Source organism: Panthera onca, chromosome E2, assembly GCF_046562875.1.
Source record: "Panthera onca isolate mPanOnc1 chromosome E2, mPanOnc1 haplotype 2, whole genome shotgun sequence".
In the NCBI taxonomy this organism is placed as follows: Eukaryota; Metazoa; Chordata; class Mammalia; order Carnivora; family Felidae; genus Panthera; species Panthera onca.
In genome coordinates this window covers 20,468,694-20,494,795 of record NC_138353.1, presented here as the reverse complement: position 1 = coordinate 20,494,795, position 26,102 = coordinate 20,468,694, and the positions used below count along the sequence as shown (strand labels likewise).

General features: G+C 38.7%; 1 protein-coding gene across 3 annotated transcripts in view; it reads left to right on the top strand.

The window, feature by feature from the left end:
• Nucleotides 1–26,102, top strand: part of ZNF507 (zinc finger protein 507) — a 45,985-nt gene that overhangs the window by 11,573 nt on the left and 8,310 nt on the right. For all 3 annotated transcript variants that reach the window (XM_060650876.3, XM_060650877.3, XM_060650878.3), the window contains one exon: nucleotides 3,494–3,608. In XM_060650876.3, coding sequence (XP_060506859.1) covers nucleotides 3,494–3,608 — 115 coding nt within the window. The remainder of the gene's footprint in view (nucleotides 1–3,493; nucleotides 3,609–26,102) is intronic.

The window sequence follows — 26,102 nt, the reverse complement described above, 5'->3', positions numbered from 1 at the left end:
CAAACTGTAAGTGAGGCTTCCTGCTGTGATCTTATTCTTATCCAAGTATGACTGCCAGATTTCATCTGCATTATTTAAGAAAAAAAAAAAAAAAAGCCAAAAAAACAGAAGATCTTTTTGTGTACTAGTTAGGTACCAGTCGGCTGAGTTTCTGCTAATAGGAATATTAGAATCAAAAGATTTAATTAGAGTTCCATGAAAAAGCGGATGCCACATCCGGAGAATGAGGGATAAAGTGTAATAAGCTGTGCTTCCTTGCATCAGCTCTCTCAAATTGATATACTTTAAATGTCTCAAGTGCGGTACATAGTGTTTATGGGAAATAAAACATATTGGGGTGACTTTCCTTTTTAGATTTCCTAAGAATTAAAGTTAGAAACGACTGCAGAGTAAAATGTTTTACCATAATGGTTCATTAAATTATACCCCAGAAAGCATAACTGATTCAAGAATGTTTCTGAAAGAACTGATTTTGACACCACTGTAGCACCAAAATTCCCTTGTCAGACAGATGTCATCCCTGTAAAACTATCCAAAACAAAAGGAGTTTATGACATAGCATCTGTTTCTGCAAGAGATGGCTGAGCTAAAACCGTTTTGTTTCCTTTTTACAAAACAGCCCTAAATGCCTCCTTTTATTTTAATTCATTATGTTTCCATATCCCCTTAAAGGAGACATTAAAACATTTGATGTCATTGGACCATAAATCCCTAATGAAGGAATAAAGTAAATACTACTCAGTGGCACCACCTGCGTGCGGTTAACAGTAGCGGCGGAATATGTCTTTTCTGGCACCGTCTTCAAAAGCAGTAATTTATAAAACTGTCCAAATGGGTTAACAAATTAGAACTCACAACTTTAATAAAAAAGATTAAAATGTCAGCTCAAAAGTAAAGTAACCAGTTTGAGCTTTACTGCGACAGCACCTGTCCACCATATTCCATTTTACGGCATCTTTTCTTGGTGCGTCCTGCTGTTTCTCGTGGTTGAATGTATGGATTTTAAATTGCTGCCATGTCTGTTTTTCTCTCACTTCACTTCATTTGCTTTTCTCTGTCCTAGTGGTCCAACAATTCAGGTGACTGATAACCGCCTGCACACTTACACCGATACTTGATGAATTCCGTATTAGCACTTTTGAAATCTGGTTGTTGAGCCAAAAAACAAGTGTTTAGCTCACAAAGAAGGTCAGAATAATTCGTGTTTTACTCTAGATTTTTTAGCCTTGTAGTAAACTTGCTGGACAAGTTGGGGGAAGTGTGCCTCAGTGGTCCCCAGCCACTGCCCATTATGATGGCACAGATAACTTGGGACAGTTTTTGACTCAGAGACCCAGTGTAACATACTTCAGACATTGTTCTGCCAGAAGGCATGGTGCACCCATTCCGAGCTGGATACCAAGCTAGGTGCAGGGAGTACGGTGAAGGCCTCACTGCCTGTAAGAAACCCAGCCCTGGAGGAAGACAGAACCGTATGACGGTTGTGTCCGCGGAGAGCACACGTGCTGTGTTAGAGCCACGGGCAAAGCATTCTCATATGATGTTCCTTCGCAAACATCATTAATGAAATCATTCCTTATTGCAAACATACGATTCATGAACCCCGGGGGATGCAATGTAAACAAAACGCACAGATCCCTGTCTTCAGGGAGTCTACAGCAAGGGACAGGTCAGAGGCCTGACACAGACCTGCATGTGACGTACAGACTGCAGTGAAGGAAGAATAGAGTCCTCCTAAAGCTTACTCAATAAACCATGCTGGGAGATTCTAGAATTTCCATCCTGTAGATGAGAAAACCGAGTCTTCAGGAGGTGAAATGCTTTGCCCACGATCATCCTGGTACTAGGTAGAAGAGCAAGGACGAAGCCCAAATCGTTGAACTTTAAATCGTGTATTCTTTCCATTGGAAACAGTTGCTGGAAGTAGCACAGGCTCTCGTTCTGTGCTATATTAAGTTTTTCCATCTGTCATTTTTATTAGTTGTCATTGATCTGTAATATTTCTCACACAAAACCATTATCCAATATTTCACACCTCATTTTTTTCAGGGTTTAAAAAAAAAACTGTATTTGGAACAATGCCACTTATAATCAAGTCCAAGTTTTTAACCTAGCAATTAAGAGCGATACTTACATTATAATTATGATTAGAGTGTATATTAATGTTGTAGACGTATACCAGGAAATTAGGACATTTTGTTCTGCCTGACAAAAGTAGTTACAGGTGAAAGAGAATTTCAATTTTAGAAAGCTTAAATTTAACTTAAGAATTTTCTTTGTTAAAATTTCAGCGTGGGATTCTCTTCTGCCACCAATTTTACGTTTATGCACTGTGCACTAATATTCTACCTAAGCTTCCTTGCTGCTCTGCCTTATTCTTTAGGTTTCCATGCTTGCTTTGTTTCTGAATGTAAAGCCATCGGCCTGTGAATGGCCCACAGACTTTGTGCTTACAGAAGAGTAAAGAAGGTGTTGAATATCTTCAGGAACAGTTTTACATGATCAAATAAATCATTCAGCTTGTGTTGTCTCAGGCTTACCCTGATTTAAATTACCCAGCCTTGTTGGTGCAGAGTAAGTGTGGTGACATGGCCTATTTCCAATCGGATCCATATATTCTGAATTTCAGAGGGCTGCACATTCATGTTAGTGATAACATTTGTCCTTGTAATGTGTCAGTTTGCTAGACATATGCTACATTATATAGCACTTAATAATTTGCAGTTGTTTTTCCTTCCATTGTTGCACTGGTACCTGACATTTTTATAAACAAAGGAAACCCATAGGGTGAAAAAGCTTTAGGCTTTTATTTATTTATTTTGAGAGAGAGAGTGTAAGCAGGGCAGGGGCAGAGAGAGAGAGAGAGAGAGAGAGAGAGAGAGAGGGAGAGAGAGAGAGAATCCCAAGCAGGCTCCAAACTCCATGCTGAGCCCAACACCGTTCTCGATCCCACAAACCATGAGATCATGACCTGAGCTGAAATCAAGAGTTGGTGGCTTAACCAATTGAGCTACCCAGGTGCCCCAAGCTTTAGGCTTTTTATATTGAGTTTGTTATATATGCTATGTAGCCATACTGTGTAATATTGTATTATAGTGTTAGATCACAGCTTGTTGGCAAATCAGTGTTTCCTTAAGACAGTTTATCCAATATCAATTAGACTAACACTTTTCAAATTAACAGTATATCTCTGGTTAATTCAGCTGCTGCAGTCAGCAGGGCAGCTGGCATCAGCTTATTTTATTGTAGCATTTTGTACAAGGTCATGCAGAAACCAAGCCAATGTATCTATATTTGCAGGTGAGATGATGTTCGCTTTGTATCTGCTGATAGTCCAGTTGCAGGAGAAACTGGAAAACCATGTTCAAACTTGTTAACTTTATTAAAAGAGAAGGCCTTGTTGGAAATGTTGGTACAATGTGCTGTAAATATTCGTTTACAGTGGTCTATCTAATCAAAGTATGTCACTAAAGCTCTCCAATCCCTTGTCTAGGGAGTAAGTCTTCAGTACAGAAACAGTATCGATGTGACGTGTGCGATTATACAAGTACAACCTACGTTGGTGTCAGAAACCACCGGCGAATCCATAACTCTGACAAGCCATACAGGTGAGTGTGACGGTCATAGAGCTTTAATGCTTGTGTTAGAATATCTTATAGTAAAGGAAACAAGTAGAAATAGTTAAAGATTCATAACACTTATTTGAACACAGATTGTGTGCAAAGAAACTCACTACTGGTTTCATGAGTGTTTGTTAAGGAACATGAACTTTAAGCTTGGGTCTTAGGACAATAGGCATTTTGTCTAGTTAAAATGGAAGAAAATGTCTACTTCTGTCAGATATGTTTTCAGTTTCAGTTGGGTATAAATTATCATAGCAGACTTTCAGTGCTTAGACTTCAGTTCAGTAATTTGGTGGGTTAAGTAGTCAATATTTCAGAAAAGATGCTTAAAACTAAAATTCCCTATGAACAACTCTGTGTTTGAAAATTAAGCTGTCATTTAATAGAATTTTGTTACATGATTTTTCACAAAAGCCAATTCTAACACATATTTTCAGGAAATACAGGCCTTGTCAGGTGATCGAATAGAAAAGTAGAAATCATTTCTTAAGTAAACTTTGCCTCTTGAGAATGCACTGCGTGTTGTTTATGTACGGTAAAGGTACAAACGTTTCTGTGGAAGCGTGTCCAGCTGCCACAGAGCAATCTGTTGCGCTTGCAGCCATGATGGAATGTCAGGTTCCTACTCAAAACTGACATAGTCACCATGACTAACCGTGCTAGGCCACGGGCATGAGCTGTTTCAACTGCTTATCAAAATCTGCTTCACATTTTAACTTGTGTCCCCAGCCATGGTATGAGTATGACACAAGTAGGTGTGGGGGGTCACAGTATTAGTAGCTAAATGAAGACTTGACGGACTATGCCTGAAAATGCCATTGTTTGACGCTCTAAGTGTGTATCTCTCTCTATATATATGGCTTTTAATAATATAGCATGTGCTTAATTTCCTAAGCAGCAGACTTGTTTATAATCACTCTTCTTCAGACAGTATGTCCATTTGCAAAGACTCGTAATTCTGTGGAAGGTGTTTGGCCTTGCCTCAGTGTGTCTGTGTTTATTTCAAACACTTTTAAAACTAGGATCCCTAGTTTTCCCAGAGTACAATGAAGGCCATTAACCATTATTAACAGTAACTCAGTGCCAGAAAATACATATGAGAGTGATAGGTGGTATTTGCATGTATCATTTATGATTTGCACTAGAAAGTATTTAGGAGAACATTATGAAAACAGGGGATGCTAGTTCATCTGATAGGAGAAAGCTTTGCCTTGTATTTTGGGTATCTTTATTTTTAAATTCAATGACATACCATGCCAATTCATGTGATCCAGGCAAGAATAAAATTAGATATAGACTCTTCATTCAAATTCATTGAGAAAAATTTATTGAGCAGATAATTGTGTTCCAGGAGCTGTGCTAGGCTCTTAGACTGTAGTCATGATAAAAGGGATATCGTCCCTCTATCATGAACCCTGTAGACAAACAATAAACAAGTAAACTCTCAAGAATACAATTAGGATAAAAGAGGTTAATGATTGATTCCAAGTCTGTAGAGGAAAGTCTCACATCTACTTGAGTTAGGTTAGTCTTATAGCTTAAAGATTTATCTTGACGGTTTTTGGTGTCCTGGGGTTTGTGTTTTCTTATGTTCTTAAAGTATTCACAGACTCCTAGGATTGGTTGTAATTGTCCTAAAGTCTTCCTGCCAGTGGGCAGTGCACTCTGAGAACCCTTTTCCTCTTAAAGCAGAGAAGTCTCAGCGTGTTATTTTCCAAGTTTATACACACTACACTTTGTCACTGGGTTTGGCTGAGTGTTTATGTCTCAGAAGAAATGTCATACATCCCCCTTCCCTGTAAATACAACCAGCTTTTTCTCATAAGTCTTATTTTCCAACTGTCAAATCTTGTGACTCCTTTTTTAAATACTTTAAATCCACATAGGATTTGCAGTCTACAGAGCACTGTGAATTAACACACTGTATTCCAGTATGCTTCTAGGATTTTCTGTTCCTGGTCATAAACTTCGTTTTAAGCTAAGCTAGTAAGCATAGCCTTCTTGAGATCTAATTTGATCTAAGTTATCACAGTAGTTTTTCTGGCTTATTGCACGTAGGCTTCATTCAGTTTTGATGCCTGGTACACTTACTGGTCAGAGTTTGGGCTTATTTTCTCAGAATCCATACCCTACACATTTCTGATTACCTACTTTTTGTTAAGGAACATACTCACCGGGAGCAATGGTGAACTCCTCAGAGTTAGAGTGCCTTCTTGCACAACTTGCAGTCTTTGCGCAAAGGCAGAACAGGTGTGGTGTGTGTTTGAATGTGCCTGCTTTGTAATAGATTTTCTGCAATATTTATAACTGTTCTTTGCTCATGCCTTTACTTTTTATGTTGCCATTCCGATCCTTCACGGAACATATTGTGTGATCTGGGCAGTACATTTTCATGTGTAAGAACCCTGGTTCTGGGGACAGATAGTCTCGGGATTGAATCTGAGCTCTCTGACTTATGGCATTTGTTACCTTGAGCAAACAATTTCACCCTGCTATGCTTGGTCTTGTCTTTTCTAAAATGAGGATAATTAAGACACCTGCTTTACAGGGTAGATATGAGGACTAAACTAAACAGCATACGTGATGTACTGGCACAAACTAAGCACCCAGTAAGTGGTGGCCATCTAATACTCATTGGCCTGGCTTCTGTCCTCGTCCCCTCCCACTGATTCATTGTCTGACACCACCCCCCACCAACCCCCTAAAAATGCTATTTACCTCTCATTTTGGAAAACAAAGCATAATCCTGTTCCTGGACAGACAGACATAGCTTATTTATTTTACAAAAGGGATGCTATCCCCAGGTAGAAGTATTGTCACAGCTGAGGTCCCCGTGCCGTGTTGCCTGCCTTGAAGGCAACCTAGTGTCCTGTGTAGCACTTCTGCTTTATAGTCTCAGGCCTGGGCCACGGACCTCCTTTGCCCAACTGGGTGACCTTGTGGAGGTTATTCCAAGCTAAGCCTCCTTTCCCATACAAAACGGGAGAATACTGCCTAGCTCATGAAGCTCTGTGAGGATTGGATGAGGTTATGTGTATTAAGCACCCAGCATATTTCCTGGTGCATCAAAGGGGCTGGTTTTCCCCTGCTGCTCATGCAGGTGTACAGGCATCTCAGAAACTCTGTCCTCATTACAGAAGGAGAGCTATTTTCCGTTCTTGTGTGAGGACAGGGAAAGATGAAAAAGGCATCATCCCGCCTCAGTCTTACCAAATCAGCAAACTTTGTTTTTCAGTGCTTTAGTAAGGAACATTCTAAAGCACATACCCATTATAGTTATACCTGATGTTTAGGACATTGGCCCCACAGTTACTAGAAGGTTCCTTTCAGGATTTTCAAACATTAGATCATCCTCAGTTTAGTGTTAATATTGCAGTTCTAGAATTCCCTCTGGTTTACATCCCCCAGTATCACTTTTGTGACTGGCTGGAGATGGAAGATGGGATGACAAAATATTTTCCTCAAGTTACCGAGTTTCCTTCTAACTATATGACATTGAACCATTTTCCCTTAGAAACACAGTTGTGTTGGTACTTCTGTTCTGAAACTCCACCATGGCACAGTGAGGGGTAGGTGCCGCAACACGACAAAGAAGGAAATGGGCTTTGGCATAAAGCACTTGGTATATGACCTGGCATGTATTAGGTGCTCAGGAAATGGTCACTGATAGTTATCTGTATACCTCAGTTTGCCTCATCTAGGAAATAGCTCTGGTTCTGTAAGTTTTTTGTACTTTGAAAAAAAAAATGTATAATGGTGTTACTATACTTTTTCTTCTTTAAGTAGAAAAGCTACCCACATAAGTATGTTGAATTTTTTAAGAGTCCTGTTTTAATACCTAGGCCAGAAATACCCAGTGTTTCCCTAAATGTTTCAAAAATGTACTTTTAGGGGCACCTGGGTGGCTCAGTGCGTTAGGTGTCCAACTTTGCTTCAGATCATGTCTCGTGTTCATGGTTTCAAGCCCCACATTGGGCTCTGCACTGACAGCTCAGAGCCTGGAGCCTGCTTTGGATTCTGTGTTTCCCTCTTTCTGCCCCTCCCTTGCTCGTGCTCTGTCTCTCTTTCTCTTTCAAAAATAAATAAAAACATTAAAAAACATTTTTTTTTAATTTTTTTTAACTTTTTTTTTTTTTTTTTTTTAATTTTTGAGACAGAGAGAGAGAGAGAGCATGAACGGGGGAGGGTCAGAGAGAGGGAGACACAGAATCCGAAACAGGCTCCAGGCTCTGAGCCGTCAGCACAGAGCCCGACGCGGGGCTCGAACTCACGGACCGCAGGATCATGACCTGAGCCGAAGTCGGCCGCTTAACCGACTGAGCCACCCAGGCGCCCCTAAAAAACATTTTTAATATACTTTTAGAGTTAGTTTGTTCATATCAGAAGCTAAACAAGGTCCAAATGTTGCATTTGATTGAAAACTCTCTTAAGCCTTTCTCTCTCTTTAAAATTTTTAATACTTTATAATTTAAGGTGGTATATGTCCTGAAAATTGCATAAATTGTAAGTGTGCAGCTTGGCCAATGAGTCACATTCACTCCTCCTCTTAACTACTCAGACCATGAAATAAGCCATTGCCAGCCCCTCTGCAGCACTCTTCTCGGGGCCCCCAGGCACCAGCTCCCTTTCTCCTCTGCCCCTCCAACCATCTTGACTTCTAACATCATGATTTTGCCTTTTTTTTGACTTAACAGAAATGATATCATGCAGTACATAGTCTTTTTTTTTTTTTTTTTTTTTTTAAGTTTATTCATTTAAGTAAGCTGTATACCCAGCACAGGGCTGGAACTCACAACCCTGAGACTGAGTCACATGTTCACATGTTCTTCCAACTGAGCCAGCCTGGCGCCCTGGTGCATATTCTTTTATATCAGGCTCATCATCATTGTGTGTAATGTAATGTAGAACTAACACCGTCCTTTTCATTGCCATATAGTATTCCATTGTGAGACTGGCAATTTATTCATTCACTCTACTAGTGATAGGTATTGGGGTTACTGCCCGATCTTCCCGCTATTGTGAATAATGCCTTTTGAACATTCTTTTACGTGTTTTTGGTGCGTATATGAAATTGAGTCCATTTTCACTGGGTTTATACCTAGGAGTGAAATATCTGGGTAATAGGGCCCGCGTATATATTCAGCTTTGGTAGATCTCAACAATTATCCAAAATGGTTATACCAGTTTACAGTGACTATACCAGCTCATAGTCTGACCAACACTTCATATTGTCAGTCTTTAATTTTGATCGTTCTGGTAGGTGTGTAGAGGTATGTTGTTGTGGTTCTGATTTGCATTTTCCTGATGATTTATGAGGTTGAGTATCTTTTTTGCCTGTTTGTGTACTATTACCCATTCCCTTATTGGTTGTCTGCCTTTTTCTTACTGATTTGCAACAGTCTGTTCTGAATACAAGTTCCTTGTCTATTATGTATATTGCACGTATCTGCTAAACTATGGTTTGTCTTTCTACTCTCTCAGTTATGTTTCTGACAAACAGAAATTCTAATATTTAATGTAGTCAGATTTATGAATCTTTTTCTTGTGATTACAGCTTTTGTGTCTTTATACTCTGAAACTGATGTTGATGTCTTTGAAATACCCTTGTAAGATACATGATTCGAAGTAAAAATGTGTGCTTATAAAGTAAGGACTCTGATTTTAGGGATGTACATCAGCTGGGTCAAAAATATTGTGTGCTTATATGTTAATGAGCCTATATTTTGTTCTAACATAGCACAAAAACTAAGAGAAAAATTTTAAAAATCCAGAAAAGTTTTAAGCAGCGTGAATCACATTTTGGAATGACAGGGGTTGCCACTCAGTGTGGTCAGTCATTAAATAAAGTCTAGTCTTTGATATAAAAAATATTACGAGTAATAATAACCGTTAACATTTTTTAGACATTCTGCATGGACCAGACAGTGTGCTAAGCACTTGATTTGTATCAGCTTACTTAACCGTTACTTAGGAATGTTGCTATCCCAATTTCATAGATGTGGAAAGAGAGACTGGGTAGATGAAACTACTTTCCCCAGGTCTCCCAAATGGCAGAGCCAGGGTTTGAACCTTTGCTTCTACCGGCTGTGTGTCTCTGTTATGCCAGAAAGAACTCTTTGTGAGGCCTACTGCCACTGCATGCCATACTATCCCCAATTTAGTGGTATATTATAATGCAGCAGAAGTTTTATTAAGCTCAGGGTTTCTGTGGATGGGGAATTGAGGAAGGCTACTGTAGGGATGGCTTGTCTCTATTCCATAAGGTCTGGGCCTTTGCAGGGAAGACTTGAAGGCTGAAGGCTCCCTCACCAGCCTAACTGGTGGTTGATGCTGGCTGTTGGCCGGACCCTCAGCTGGGGATCTCAGCTGGAGCACATACACCATTTCTCCACGAGGTCCTTCCAGCTGCGCTCGTGCCCCAAAGTGAATGTTTGGATTAGAAGTAGGCAAGCACTGGGGTGCCTGGGTGGCTCAGTCGGTTAGGCGTACAACTTTGTCTCAGGTCATGATCTCATGGTTCGTGAGTTCAAGCCCCACAGCGGGCTCTGTGCTGACAGTGTAGAGCTTGCTTGGATCTTCTGTCTCCCTCTCTTTCTGCCCCTCCCCCGAGCGGGCGTGTGTGTGCACTCACTGTCTCAGAAAAATAAATAAACATTAAAAAATTAAAAAAAAAAAAAAAAAGTAGTCAAGAATGTTAAAAAAAAAAAAAAAAAAAATTAAGTAGGCAAGCACTGTATCACCTCTTATGACCTGTTCTGGGAAGCCACATACCATCACTTCCACCATAGTTATAGATTTCTTAAGTCTCTCTCAATCTGGAGGCATGTTGAATTTCAGTTATTTTTCTTGGCTTGGGGGAAAACTCAAGTCTTTGAAAAACTTGAATTTATTTTAAGGAAACAGTTTAGCAGATAGTTTAATTTGGAGGAAAACAATATGTGTTGTTTCTAAGGGATGAACCAAAGGAGTTTGTTTTTCACAGTGGCACAAAGATTTCTTGGGTTCTTCACAAAATCTGAAGTGGCCATTTCTCTGGACCTTAGTTATTTACTCCTTTGAAAGCACAGAAAACAAATGAAATGTGGTAAGACAAACCCTACTGCAGAATTTTTATTGAAATCTTTTTATGCACGTTCAAATCCTTCTCAGGTCACTTCAGATCTTACAGAACATCCAGGTTCTGCTTTCTTTTACCTCATCCCCCAAGGCAGTCATTCCCAGTTGAAGAGACCTGGAGTAAGGTCCAAGTAAGGTCCCAGGTCAGGGGAGTAGGGTGTTTGAGCCACATTCCTATTTTTCTGGGGTTCTGGGACTATAAAGTAACTGACCCATGAGCAGTAGGAGAAAGCCTATAGAAAAATTCAGTCTTACGGGTTTTTTTTAGCCAAGAAAAGCATTGGGTTTTCTTGTTGTTTGTTGGTTTGTTTGTTTCTTTGTTTGAGAAGCACTGGGTTTTCTGATGTTTTTTCTCCACCATCAAGCAGTTGACTCAGTCATCAGCAGACACCAACTGGGGGTCCTGCAAATTTAATCCTATTCTAACACTACCAGGAGATAGCATTGGATCCCACTGGTTAAGGGCTCAGTTCCACAAGACTGTCCCCACTTCTAGGTTGTCACCTGTGCTCCTAACCAACTGACCTAAAGCAGAGGTTTGCTAGACCAGCTCACAAAACTCAGGAAACCAGTGTACTAATATTTACCCGTTTGTCATGAAGGATGTTGTAAAGGATACGGATGAGCAGCCCGATGAGAGGTTCAAAGGGCAAGGCCCTGGAGGAGCAGAACGTCCATGCCCTCTCTGGGTCACCACCCTCTCAGCACCTTCACCTGGTCACCAACCCAGAAGCTCTCTGAACATCCTTTGGGTTTTTATGGAGGCTTCATTATGTAGCCGTGATTAATTACATCTCCAGCCCCTCACCTCCCCTAGAGGGTGAGACAGAAAGTTCCAACCCTCTGATCCTGTGATTGGTTCCTCTAGCAACCAGCCCCCATCCTTAGGTTACCCAGAGGGGTTCAAAAGGTCGCCTCATTAACATGACAAAAACACATTGTTTGCTCTCCTCGCGTACGGAAATTCCAAGGGATTTTGGAGTTTAGTGCCAGGAATGGGGGCAAAAACCAAATATATATTTCTTGTTAGAAATCATAATATCACAGGTTTCTCCATCGGCTTTCTTTTGGTTGCCAAAATAGTTTTCTTGCATTGGGAAGAAATCTCATTTTTCATACAGATATGGATAGGACTTTATTGGTTGACAGAGGCAGTGTTCATTCTGGCATTCCAAAGCTTCCGTCCAACCTTCTGTAGAGATTACACCAGGAAACCAGCACTTGGTCTGTTAGGATGCTCATGTGTTTCCTCACGTCACGTATACTTTGCCTTGACAGATTTGAATAATTGAAGTACCAAATGGGATTGTCATGGGAAGATGCCAGATGGGGCAGTTCCATTAAAAAAGCAAAACGGGCGCCTGGGTGGCTCAGTCGTGGGGTGTCTGACTTCAGCTCAGGTCATGATCTCACAGTTCATGGGTTCAAGCCCCGCATCAGGCTCTATGCTGACGGCTCAGAGCCTGGAGCCTGCTTCAGATTCTGTGTCTCCCTCTCTCTCTCTGCCCCTTCCCTGCTTGCGCGCTCGTTCTCTCTCTCTCTCTCTCTCTCTCTCTCTCTCTCAGAAAATGAAAAACAAAACAAAATTGTGACAGGTGATGTCCTGTAAATGTGCTGCTGTTATTCTTATGTCACTAGGGTTTGTTTTTGTTTGCTTTTGGGTTTTTATTATCTTTTTTTTGCCCACTGTGCAGGGTATTTGGAAATAGGGATGTTGACGGTCTGCTGGTAACATGGTTAGAAATGATCTGTTAGACATAATCCTCTGTTTTGAAACATTTTTTATGCTTTTTCTAGGTACTACATTACATGTATTTTGGTCAGGTCGGTGTTACCTGTTCATTTTCTGACTCATGGCATATACGCTATGAAGATTAATAAAGGGAATCCTCATTAGAATGCAGTTGGAGGTTCAGCAAGGGGAGCTCTCCTGCCCTGCCACTCGTTGTCAGTTGCACACCCCAGCAGGAAGAGGAGGACCTTGCAGGTGGATACTTGCAGGAGAAAGAAAGGCTTACAGGCCTCCAACAGCTCAGCCAGTCAGAGACTGTTTATAACAGCCCTCCTAACCTCCTGCTTTCCTGTGTAAAAGAACATTCCTATCTTTGTTTGGAACTCTTGCCAGTGGTTTTCCCAAACTTCTTGTCCCAGATTGCAATAAACCCATTTTTTTTTTTTGATGATAAAATAACTGGCAGCTTTATTTTTTTTATTTAGGTAAAAAGGAAGTAGAAATACATATAAGCCGCCTTTACATAACTCTGAAGTTGAGGTTCTTTTATAGTATCTCTTGTCCTCTACTCAGTTGAAAATCATTTTAATAAGTGCTTAATCTTGTCAATTTTTTTCCACACTCTTCACACTTAGATCTTTTAATGAATAATTTGCATTGCAAGTGTCTCTTCAGAATAACCTTTCTACCAAGCTAAGTTTGATGCTCCTAGAATTAGGGCTCAGTTGTTCCATATACTGCTCTTGCTTTCTTTATCTTCCTTTGTCAGGAAAGATTTTAAGGAGTTCTTCATATTAAAAGATATTGAGTAACCAAGTCAGCAGAATTTATAGAAGTAAGTTCTTGTCCAATAGGATGGGAGAGAGCAATTTTAAAAGGCTAGATAGAGCAGGAAAGCAAAAAGGCTTCATCTGTGTGTGTTGTTTGCATAGGAGAACTAATGAAAGTGATAGACTCTAGGTGAGCTTCTAGATCACTCTATTAGGAAAGAGCATTTCTGGGGCACCTGAGTGGCTCAGTTGGTTAAGCTCCGACTTCAGCTCGGGTCATGATCTCTTGGCTTGTGAGTTCGAGCCCTCTGTCAGGCTCTGCGCTGACAGCTTGGAGCCTGGAGCCTGCTTTGAAATCTGTGTCTCCCTCTCTGTCTGCCCCAACTCTGCTCACGCTCTCTCTCTGTCTCCCCAAAATAAATAAACATTAAAAAAAAAAAAAAGGAAAGAGCATTTCTGATAGTAAATAATATTTCAGTGTAAATTTTAGCTATTCTCAAACTCTTCAAAGTGGCCTTGTCCAACTCTGTAAACTATTCTAAAAATAATTTTAGCATTTACTTCTGGAATATGTGATTTACTGCTTACATAAATATACATTATTAATTTAAATGTACTTTATCATTCCTCATTTCTACCTCGAGTAGTAAATGATGACAGTTCAAAAGCCTTAAAAATAGCTGTATCCCACAGTTCAGGAATGTTCTTACCTCTGGGAAAGGAAGAAGAGGCAATCGAGAGGCACACAGGGAGTTTCAAAGATGTATTGGTTATATTCTATGTCTTAACTGTGAGTGTTTATTTTTTCTTCTCTCTTAAAAGATTCTGGTGGAGGAAAATAGACTGTATCCTACAGAATAATCAGTGATGCATGTAGATTGTTTAAAATGTTAAAAAGATACAAAAACGTTCTACTTTATTTTTGAATATTCTAACTCTTAATAATAATAGTACAGTGATTAACTTATGATACTTGCATAGGATGGAACATCATGCCCCATTGAAAATACATAACTTTTAACTTGAGAAAATACTTACAGAGCACTGTCAAAAATACGATGAAAAATCTTTAATAAGATTCCACTTTTGCTTCAGATCTACATACGTACATTAAAAAGAGTGGGAATTTTCTAGATAATTTTTTGGAATTTGTATTTGTACTTACCTGTAAATTCCATCTTTGTATAAGGAATATAGGTTATTATAGGGGTGCTTGGGTGGTTCAGTCGGTTAAGCGTCCAACCCTTGATCTCGGCTCAGGTCATGATCTCATGGTTTTTGAGACTGAACCCCAAATTGGGCTCCATGCCCAGCCTGGAGCTTGCTTGGGATTCTCTTTCTCTCCCTTTCTCTCTGCCCCTCCCCCACTCATTCCTTCCCTCCTTTTCTCTCTCTCAAAGTAAACAAACATTTTAAAAAAGAGAGAAATAAAGATTATAGGGGCACCTAGGTGGCTCAGTCAGTTGAGCATCCAATTCTTGATTTCAGCTTAGGTCATGATCCCAGAGTCGTGGGATCGAGCCCTGTGTTGGGTTCTGCACTAAGCATGGGGCCTGCTTGAAATTCTCTCTCCCCCTCCTCTGCTCATGCTCTTTTTCTTTAAAATAAAATAAAATTAAAAAAAAAAAAATATATATATATAGTTTATATAATCAGGAAAAATTTTAAAATAAAAACAGCATTTGCTCACCAGTTGAGTAAGACAGAAATTGGCGTAGCAGTTTAAACATCTTTAAGCAGGGGGCCCCCATTTCAGACAGCACAGCGAACTAGATAGCCTGAACAAGTCTCCCAGTGAAGTTAACTAACATGCTGGGTCAGTGTTTAAATGTATAGCTCATCTAGCAGGGAAATCAAGAAACTTTACAGGTAACAATAAATCAGGTACTCTGTGAGGTAATTGAGCTGTACCTGTCAGCATGGATGAATCTCAGAAACACTGAACTAAGGTACAGTAAGTCACACAAGAATACATAAAGTATGATTCTATTTATATGCCCCAAATCATGCAGATAAACAATTATTTAGGAATACACTACAAAATTCGGAAACATGAGACTTCTTTTGGGGAGGTAGATGAGATCTTGGAGGAACACACAAAGAGCTCTTAAGATAGAGGGAACGTTCTCAAGCAAGTATGATGTATACATTATTTTTTTAATTCCATGTATACACCTTATTCTCCTTTTATGTGATGAGTTTCATACACACACAGAAACATTTTTTCAATTGAATGTACAAATTAAACCACATTCTATGAGAGAAGTGATAGTAAGGAAATGAAGTTAAGTGTGTGGATTTTGTAGGTACTTCATTTTTTTATTTGTTGTTTTAATTGGGTAACACATATGAACTTCAGAATCAGCTTATCTAGTTTCCTCTAAAAATAATTCTCTTGGGGCACGTGGGTGGCTCAGTCGGTTAAGTGTCTGACTCTTAATTTCAGCTCAGCTCGTGATCTCACAGTTTGTGAGATGAAGCCCTACATCAGGCTCTGCCCTGACCGTGTGGAGCCTGCTTGGGATTCTCTCTCCCTCTCCCTCTGTCTTTCTCTCTGTCTCTCTCTTTCTCTCCCCCCCCCCCCCATTTCTCTCTACCCCTCTCTCACTTACACATGCACACTCTCAAATAAACTTTAAAAGTAATAATAATTCTCTTATTTGTGTTGGGATCGTGTTAAGCTTCTAGATTAATTTAGAAAGAATTCACAACTTTCTACAAACAAGGTATGGACTTTATTCATTTGTTCAAATCATCTCTTGTGTTCCTCAGTAGCATTTAAGTTTTGTCCCTGTATATTGTGTACATTTCCTGTTTCGTATGTGTGTAAATCCACGCACACATTTGTGTATATAGAAGTACACAGGTAGTCAATCACAGTTATTCTGTGATCCTTAATTTTTTTTCTTAAAGCATTTAAAAACTCTCTTACTGTTATAAATGTATAGGGAAATGAAAAATACTATAAGATATATAGCACACTGTAACTTAATGCTTAAAAACATTAAGAATTAAAGTGTTTTATTTCTTTTGTGGGAAACTTACCCAGAATAGTCTGCTCAGTGCTCGCTTCTCCTTACAGTATTATAGGTGAGCATGTTTTCGGTGCCTTGACCATTTGTCATACTCCTTTCTGGGTATGGATCAGCTTTCACCATTTTATCCTTTGCTCTTTCAATTCAGTTTGATTACAGAGAGTTTCTGTACTGATATTTTTCACAGGAATAACTTCTTCCAGGAACCCACTTTCTTCATGCATGTCATCAAGTTCACCTTCATGTAGATCCTCTGGCTGCATATCCAGAGTTTCTTCAGTGGTGGCCGTGTCAACATTCCTGTGGTCCGCTATTTGTTCTATAAATGCATTTACATTTGAGCCTGATTTCACTTACAGGGTTACAGGTTTCTCCTGTATTTCCATTTTGTTGGCCAATTCCTTCTTTTGGAGACTACATTTTTGTAAAAAGGCACACGGGACATTTTATCAGTGGGAGATTAGGAGGCACCACAACTTAATGCTTTGCTGTCTGTGAGTGACCAATTACTGACTGAATGAAAGAAATGACATGATTGGTCACTGATCCCGAAGCATGTCTTTGCCTAGTGGACTCAAAAGCTACCAGTGAAGTCTGTACTCTACAATTACACAGTTAATATTTTTTGATAACTGAAATTTGAACAGTTGTTAGGGGGGAGTGGTGACATTTAACTAAACCATAGTAACCAGGATCCGTGCATGGCAGAACCATACAAAGCAAGGACTGCCTGCTCACCCCACACACACACACACACACTGGTTGTGAGGCATATGCTTATGTATTTCATTTTTTCTGTTGCTGCTATAACATGGGTCTTTTCCTTCTTTTCCTAGTTTTCAATTCAATATTGTTTTTATATAGGAAAGCTGTTGATCTATACAGAACGTTCACTTTATGCCCTTACTGAATTTCTTTTTTTTTCTCTTACTGAACTTCTTATTACTTTTAACAGTTTTTAATTGGTGTTTGTATAGATATATAATTATATTATCTGCAAATAATTTTCTCAACCTTTCCTATATGATATTTACAACTCTTATTTCTGTCTCTTACCTAACTGTACTGGCTAGTGTTTCTGCCGCATACTAAATAATAGTGGGGATAGTGAAAATCCTTATTTTGTTCTTGGGCTGAATGGATATGCTTCTAATGTTTTCTCATAAAGCTTTAGACTAGTTTTGGGGTTAAGATAGATATGTTTTTTCATGAAGAATTATTCACCTACCCTATTCTGTGGAGAAATTTTATTAAGAATGTATATCGGGTATAGGTATTGTCAGCCTGATGTAAGTGCCTCCTAAAATATGGTGGTAGGGAATACACAGCTGTCCCTAGGAAGTATATTTGCAAAAAAGAAAAAGTGGGGAAAAAAATTTGATCCTGAATCTAATGAAACCTTTATGTCAGTAGTTCTTAACCAGGGAGAAGGCTTTTCTCCCTCATCCCCCCACAAAGGACATCTCACGGTGTCTAGAGACATTATTGGTTGTCACAAGGGGGAGAGGAGGTGCTACTAAGACTTAGTGGGTAGGGGCGCCCCGGTGGCTCAGTCAGTTGGGCGTCCGACTTCGGCTCACGTCGTGATCTCGCAGTCCGTGAGTTCGAGCCCCGCGTCGGGCTCTGTGCTGACAGCTCAGAGCCTGGAACCTGTTTCGGATTCTGTGTCTCCCTTTCTCTGACCCTCCCCCGTTCATGCTGTGTCTCTCTCTGTCTCAAAAATAAACGTTAAAAAAAAATTAAAAAAAAAAAAAAAAAAAAAGACTTAGTGGGTAGAGGCTAGTGATGCAGATAAACATCCTACAGTGCCCAGAACAGCTCCCACAATGAAGAATTATCTAGCCCAAAATGTCAGGAGTGCTGAGGTTGAGAAAGCCTTTTCTAGGTCTCACTGTCAGATTATAAGAAATGTGAAAGATACAGGAACATATACTGTAACATCAGAAAGTAATCAGTGCAGCACATGATATGAAAAATTCTACAAGGCAGATGACCTGGTTTCTTTAGTACATAAACACATGAAGCGGATTGGGAAAGAAAGAACTGTTACAGATTAAGAGACTTAAGATATATACCAACCAAATGCAATATATAGATCTTGTTTTGATCCTCATTTGAACAAAACATTCCTGCAGAAATTAGGGAAATTTTAAGTGGGGGTTACGTGAAACAAGACTGGTAAAGTGTCAGTCATAATTGAAGCTGGGTGATGGAATTTCATTATAATTTCCTACTTTGGTCTTTGTTTAAAGATTTCCATAGTAGGGGTGCCCGGGTGCTCAGTCGTTTAAGCATCCAACTCTTGATCTTAGCTCAGGTCATGATCTCACAATTTGTGAGTTCAAGCCCCGGGTCAGGCTCTGTGCTGATGGCACGGAGACTGCTTTGGATTCTGTCTCTCTTTCTCCCTGCCCCTCCCCAACTTCTGCACATGCACACTCTCTCTCTTAAAAAAAAAAAAAAAAAAAAAAAAAAAAAAAAAAGATTGCCATAGTAAAAAGTTTTGTTTAAATGGATATTGAATTTTAGATTAAGTTTCAGCAATAACAGTGAAAATATGACTTCTCTGATCCTTTCAAATGGTGAATCATCATGATAAATTTCCTAACACTGAATTCTCTGTATTCCTAGAATAAGCCTCCTTTCGTCATGGTATATTATTCTTTAATATACTTGGGAATCTCTTTGCCAGCATTTTATTCAGGATAATCTACATTGATATCCGTAACTGAGATTTGGTGTTTAGTTTTCTTTTTTCTGTTGCCTTTGCCAAGTTTCAGTATCAGTGTAATTCTAACTTCATAAAAAGACTTAGAATGACTTTTTTTCTTTTAAACTCCCTGGAACTGGAAGATACAGCTAATTTGAATACAGAGAAACTGGCTATTTTCTATTCACTTTAAATATTCCACTGATAGTCCTTTGAAAACGTTCATAACTCGTTTCTTTTCCTAATTTCTACTCTAAGTGTCTTCCAAAAGAATGAACATATACTGTTGCAAACATTAGAGCTTATGGGCAGTATTCTCAATGACTTTTTTGTATCAAAAGCTTTAAGTGCCTAAAATTCTTATTATATAAGATGACTGTCAACTTTTAATAGTCTTTATTTTTTTAGAGCAGTTTGGGTTCACTGCAGTGTTGGGCAGAAGTACAAAGACTTCCCATATACTCCCTACCCCACTCACTTATGGCCTCTTCCGTTATCAGCATTCTCCACCAGAGTGGCATACTCATTACAGTTGATGAACCTGCACTGACAAATCATTATCACCCAAAGTCCATAGTTTACATGAGGGTTCACCCTGGGTACTGTACATTCTGTGGGTTTGGACAAATTTATAATGGCATGTATCCACCATTGTAGTAATATGGTATCATGCAGAGTAGTTTCACAGCCCTCAACATCCCCTGTGCTCTACCTGTTCATCCCTCCCATACACACATCCAGACTCCCGGTGACCACTCATCTTTTTACTGATTCCATAGCTGTGTATTGTCACTTCTTCAGCTTTGTTCTTCTCCTTCAGTATTGTATTGGCTATTCTAGATCTTTTGCCTATCCATATAAACTTGAGAGGCAAAAACAACAAAATAACTTGCTGGGATTTTTAATGGGATCACACTGAATATATAGATCAAGTTAGAAAGAACTGACATCTTAACAATATTGAGTCTTCTTAATATAGAATATCTCCATTTATTTGGTTCTTCTTTGACTTCTTTTGTCACAGTTTTGTAGTTTTTCTCATACAGATTTTATATATATATTGTTAAAATTAGGTATTATATATTTGGAGAGTGGTAATGTAAATGGGATTGTGTTTTTAATTTCAAATACCATCTGTTAATTTCAGGAATATGGAAAAGTGATTGACTTTTATTTATATTAACCGTGTGTCCTGCAATCTTGCTTTAATTGTTCATTAGTTCCAGGAGTTTTTTTGTCAGTTCTTTTGGATTTTCTATATAGACAATAATGTCGTCCGCCAAGACAGTTTGTTTTTTTCTTTCCCAATCTGTGTATCTTTTATTTCTTTTTTTTACTACATTAGCTAGGACTTCAAGTACAATGTTGGAAAGGAGTGGTGAGAGGGGATATTCATCTCTTATTCCTAAACTTAGTAGGAAAGCTTCCAGTTTCTCATCAAGTATGATGTTAGCTGTATATTTACTGTGGATATTCTTTATTCATTTGAAGAAGTTCCTAGTTTGCTGAAAATTTTTAACATGAATGAGTATTGGATTTTGTCAAATGCTTTTTCAGCATCTATTGATACGATCATAAGATTTTTCTTTACTTGTTAATATGGTAGATTACATTGATTTTCAGATGCTGAATCAGGCTGGCATGGCTGGGATAAATCTCACTTGGTTGTGGTCTAGAATATTTTTTTTACACATTGTTGAATTCAGTTTGCTAATACTTTGTTGAGGATTGTTGCATCTGTGTTCATGAGAGATACCAGGCTATCGCTTTGTTTGCTTTTTCTTATAATATCTTTGTGTGGTTTGGGTATTAAGAGTAATGCCAACCTCATAGAATGAGGTAGGAAGTATTTGCTCTGCTTCCATCTTCTGAAAGAAATTGTAAAGAATTGGTATAATTTCAGGGCGCCTGGGTGACTCCATCAGTTGGGCATCCAACTTCGGCTCAGTCATCTCGCAATTCGTGAGTTTGAGCCTCGCGTCGGGCTCTGTGCTGACAGCTCAGAGCCTGGAGCCTGCTTTGGATTCTGTGTCTCCCTCTCTCTCTGCCCTTCTCCCACTCATGCTGTCTTTCTCAAAAATAAATAAACATTAAAAACCTGTTTTAGGGGTGCCTGGGTGGCTCAGTCGGTTGAGCATCCGACTTCAGCTCCGGTCATGATCTCACAGTTCGTGAGTTCAAGCCCCGCGTCGGGCTCTGTGCTGACAGCTCGGAGCCTGAAGCCTGCTTCAGATTCTGTGTCTCCCTCTCTCTGCCCCTTCCGTGCTCATGCTCTGTCTCTCTCTGTCTCTCAAAAATGAATAAACGTTAAAAAAATTTTTTAAATAAATAAATAAATAATAAAAACCTGTTTTAAAAGAAAAAAAGTTGGTATAATTTCTTCCTAAATGTTTGATAGAATTCACCAGTGATCCCATCTGTACATGGTGCTTTCTGTTTTGGAAGAGTTATTATTAATTATTAATTTAATTTCTTTTTTTTTTTTTTTTTTTTAATTTATTTTTAAGTAGGCTCCATGCCCAGTGCAGGGCTTGAACTCATGACCCTGAGATTAAGAGTCATGTGCTCTACTAACTGAGCCAGCCAGGTGCTCCAAATTATTGATTTAATTTTTTAATAGATATAGAACCTCTTCAGATTGTTCTTGTGTGAGTTTTAACAGATTGTGTCTTTCAAGGAATTGGTCTGTTTTACCTGGGTTATCAAATTTATGGGCATAGCACGGTTCACTTATTCCTTGATTACCCTTCTAATGTCTGTGAGATCTGTAGTGGTGTCCTCTCTTCCTTGTGAAGTAGCCTAGTTACTTACTGGCTTATTGATATCATCCATCTTTTCAAAGAATCAGCTTTTGGTTTTCTTGATATTCTCAATTGATTTCTTGACTTCCTGATTTCAGTTTCATTGATTTCTGCTCTTTTTATTATTTCTTTTTTTCCTACTTATTTGGATTTAATATGCTCTTTTTTTCCCCTAGTTTTTTTCCTAAGGTGAAAACTTAGTGACTGATTTTAGATATTCCTTCTTTTCTAATATATGCATTCAGTTCTATAAACTTCCCTTCAAGTACTGCTTTTGCTGCATTCCATACATTTTGATGGGTTGTTTTTTCATTAGTTCAAAATACAGTAAAATTTTTCTTCGTATTTCTCCTTTGACCCATGTGTTATTTGTAAGTATTTGTTTAATCGCCAAGTATTTTGAGATTTTCTATTATCTGTGTTGTTCTACCTTAACTCCATTGTGATTTGAGAACAGACATAGCATGGTTTTTCTTCTGTTAAATTTGTTCAGCTGTGTTACAGCCCAAAATATGGTATTTCTTCATGAACATTCCATGTGTATTCTGTTGTTGGGTGAAGTAGTCTACAGTTGTCAGTTATATCCAGCTAATTGATGGTGGTCTTGAGTTCAGTTTTGTCTGCTGGATCTATTCATGATAGAGAGGTGTTTAAGTCTCCAACTACAATAATGGATTCATCTGTTTCTCCTTGCAGTTCTGTCAGTTTATTTATGCCTCATATAGTTTTATCCTTTGTTGTTTGACACATTCATGTTAAGTATCATCTGTCTTGGAGAGTTGACCCATTTATCATTATGTAATGGCCCTCTTTTTCCTTGATCACTTTCCATACTCTGAAGTCTGCCTAGTCTAAAATTAATATAGCTACTCTTGCTTTCTTTTGATTAATATTAGTGTGGTATATGTATCTCCATCCATCTACTTTTCATCTCTATGTGTATTTATATTTAAAATGAGTTTCTTATAGATAGCATGTAGTTCTTGTTTTTAATCCACTTCAACTTGTCTTTTAATTGGCGTTGTAAGACTACTGACATTCAGAATTATTGATACAGTTGAATTTGTATCTACCATATTTGATACTATTTTCCATTTCTTTCCCTCATTCTTTGCTCCTGTTTTTCTCTTCTGCTCTTTTTCTGCCTTTTGTGGTTTTAATTGAGCGTGTTATATGATTTCATTTTCTTTTCCTTTCTCAGCGGATCAGTTACATTTCTTTTCTTGGTGGTTTCCCTAGAGTTTGGAATGTACATTTACAACTAGTTCAGATCCACATTCAAATAACATTATACCAGCTTCATGGGTAGTACAAGTACCTTATATTAAAATAATCCTAATTTTTCTCTACCATCCCTTGTATCATTTCTGCCGTTAATTTCATTTAAACATAAGTGTGTGTGTGTACACATACATGAGCATACGTAATCAGTAATCAGATACATTGTTGCTGTTATTTTAAACAAACTTGTATTCCTTAGATCAGTTAAGCGTAAGAAGCAAGTTTTTCTTTTTTAATCTTCTCATGCCTTCTCTGATGCTCTTTCTTTATGTATATCCAGGTTTCTGACCTATATCATTTTTCTTTCTAAGGTACTTCTAACATTTCTACTGGCAATAAATTGTTTCAGGTTGTTTGTGTGTCTGAAAAAGTCTTTATTTCTGCTTTACTTTAGAAGAATAGTTTTACTGGCTGCAGATTCTAGGTTGGTTGTTTTTTTCCCTTCATACTTGAAATATTTTACTCTTCCTTGCTTGCCTGGTTTCTGAGAAGTCAGATGTAATTCTTCTCTCTGCTCCATTATCTAAAGTATTTTCCCCCTCTGGCTTCTTTCAGGATTTTTTTCTTTTTCTTCTATTTTTTGTAGTTCAAAAATGATATGTCTGGGTGTAGTTTTTCTGCCATTTATTCTGCTTGGTGTTTTCTGGGCTTCACAGGACCTGTAGTTTGGTATCTGACATTAATTTGGGGAAATTTCCAGTAATTGTTCTTTCAAATATTTCTTCTGTTCCTTCTCTTTTCTTCTTCCTGTTACACATATGTTATGCCCCTTTGGGTTGTAAATTTTGTATTCCAGTCTTTTTTCTGTTTGCTTTCCAGTTTTGGAGATTTCTATGGAGATACCGTCAAGCTCAGAAATTCTTTCTTCAGTCAAGTCCAGTCTACTAATAGGACCATTAAAGGCACTCGACCATTAAAGGCACTCTTCATTTCTGTTACATATTTTTTATCTCTCGCATTTTTTTTGGTTCTTTGTTAGACTTTCTATCTCTGTTTTCATTACCCATCTGTTATTGCACACTGTGTGTTTTATTCATTAGCACTCTTTGCATATTAATCTTAGTTTTATATCACCAATCTGATCATTCCAATATCCTACCATATGTGAGTCTGTTCTGATGCTTGCTGTCTCTCTTTAAAGTTTGGTTTTTACCTTTTAATGTATCTTGTAATTTTTTCTAGATAGCCAGGCATGATGTATTAGGTAAAAGGCACTGCTGTGAATAGCACTTTAGTAGTGAGTAACCTGTGAGGGGAGAGCAAATAGTCTACTGTCCTGTGATTAGTAGGTCTCAGCGTTTTAGTGAGTCTGTGCCTCTAGACTGAACTTTACGTGTGCTACTGAGTCCCCCATCCCTTTGGTGAGACAAGACAGCTGGAATGGGCTGGAATCGGGCATTTCCTTTTCTTCAGGTCGGTGAGGCTCCAATAAACTCCAGCAGGTTAGGCTCTGGTTAAATGTTTGTCCTAGGGGTAGACCTTGTTAAAGACAGAATCCTGTAGCATATTTCAAAGTGGTTGTTTTATCCCTCTACCTGGATTTTTCTCCAACATTCAGTAAGAATTTGGTAGAACTATAGGAGATAAACTCAGAAAAGTGTGGAGGATCCTGTATGATTGCATCCCTTCACATTTTTTTTATTTTTATTTTTTTAATTTAGAGCAGGGGAGAGTGGCAGAGGGGGAGGGAGAGGGAGGGAGAAAGAGAGAGAATGAGAGGGAGAATGAAACTCTAAGGCAGGTTCCATGCTCAGCGTGGAGCCCAACACAGGGCTCGATCTCACAATCCTGGGATCGTGACCTGAGCCAAAATCAAGAGTTGGATGCTCAACCAGCTGAGCCAGCACCCAGGTGCCCCTCCCTTCACATGTTTACTTCCCCTAATTGTCTACACTTAGCTGCCAGCAAATCATCAATTACTGTTCAGGTCGCCCTGTTCCGGCCCTACTTCCTTTAGGAGTAAAAGGTCTTTCCAGTTTGGGGTGCAGGGGTGTGTCCTGTAACCTCAGTTTTCTTACAGATCTAAGATGGGTTGTTGACTTTTCAGTGTGTTCAGTATTTTACTTGTTAGGATTGAGTGGCAATTTCCAGTCTTATATACTAAACCGGAAACCAGAAGTTCCTGATTGTCATTTTTAGAATTATATTTTTTTTGCATAAAATGATAGGGAATTGTGGATTGAATGTCACCAATTGCTTCCAGGAATAGAATTGTGGGCAGCTGTAAAATATTTTATCATAGAAAATTTAAGTTACATCGGGGAATATTAACAAAACAGTCAACTTGCATGATCACAGTTTTATAAATATATGCATTTTAAGACTGGGAAAGGGGCACCTGGTTGGCTCGGTCAGTTAAATGTCCAACTTCTGATTTCGGCTCAGGCCATGATCTTACAGTTCGTGAGATCGAGAACCGTGTCAGGCTCTATGTTGGTAGATAGCATGGAACCTGCTTGGGATTCTCTCCCTTTTCTCTCTGCCCCTCCCCTACGTGTGTGTCCTTCCTCTCTCTCTCCCTCTCTCGCTCTCCCTCTCTCTCAAAATAAATAAGTAAACATTAAAAAAAAAAAGACTGGGAAATAAACATCAAAATGATAATATTGGTTACATCTAGTGGTTAGGTTATAGGTGATTTTTGTTTTCTTTGTAGATTTCTAATTTCCTACAGTGAATTTTTGAAATCCGGAAACTATTTATAGAAATAAAGCAATTCATTCAGCACCTAAATCTTGGTTTCTAATACTAATAAAAGTAACAAGAGAAATGGCTTAGAGAAATGATTGATCTCTAGGTAAATAAGTGAACCTGGAACATCTTACGGTGCCAGAAAGTAAGGAAAGTGCTCGACAAACAAAAGATGGGAGTATGTCAGCAGGACATGGGACCTGGAGGAGCCCTCAGTAACCTCAGCAATAAGATAAATAATGTAGTATTAAATTATATCCGAAAGTGCAAAATACATAACCAGGAGTCCATACTGACATTAATGATTGAATAATAAATGGGTGAGAATAGAGGAAATCCCTGTGCA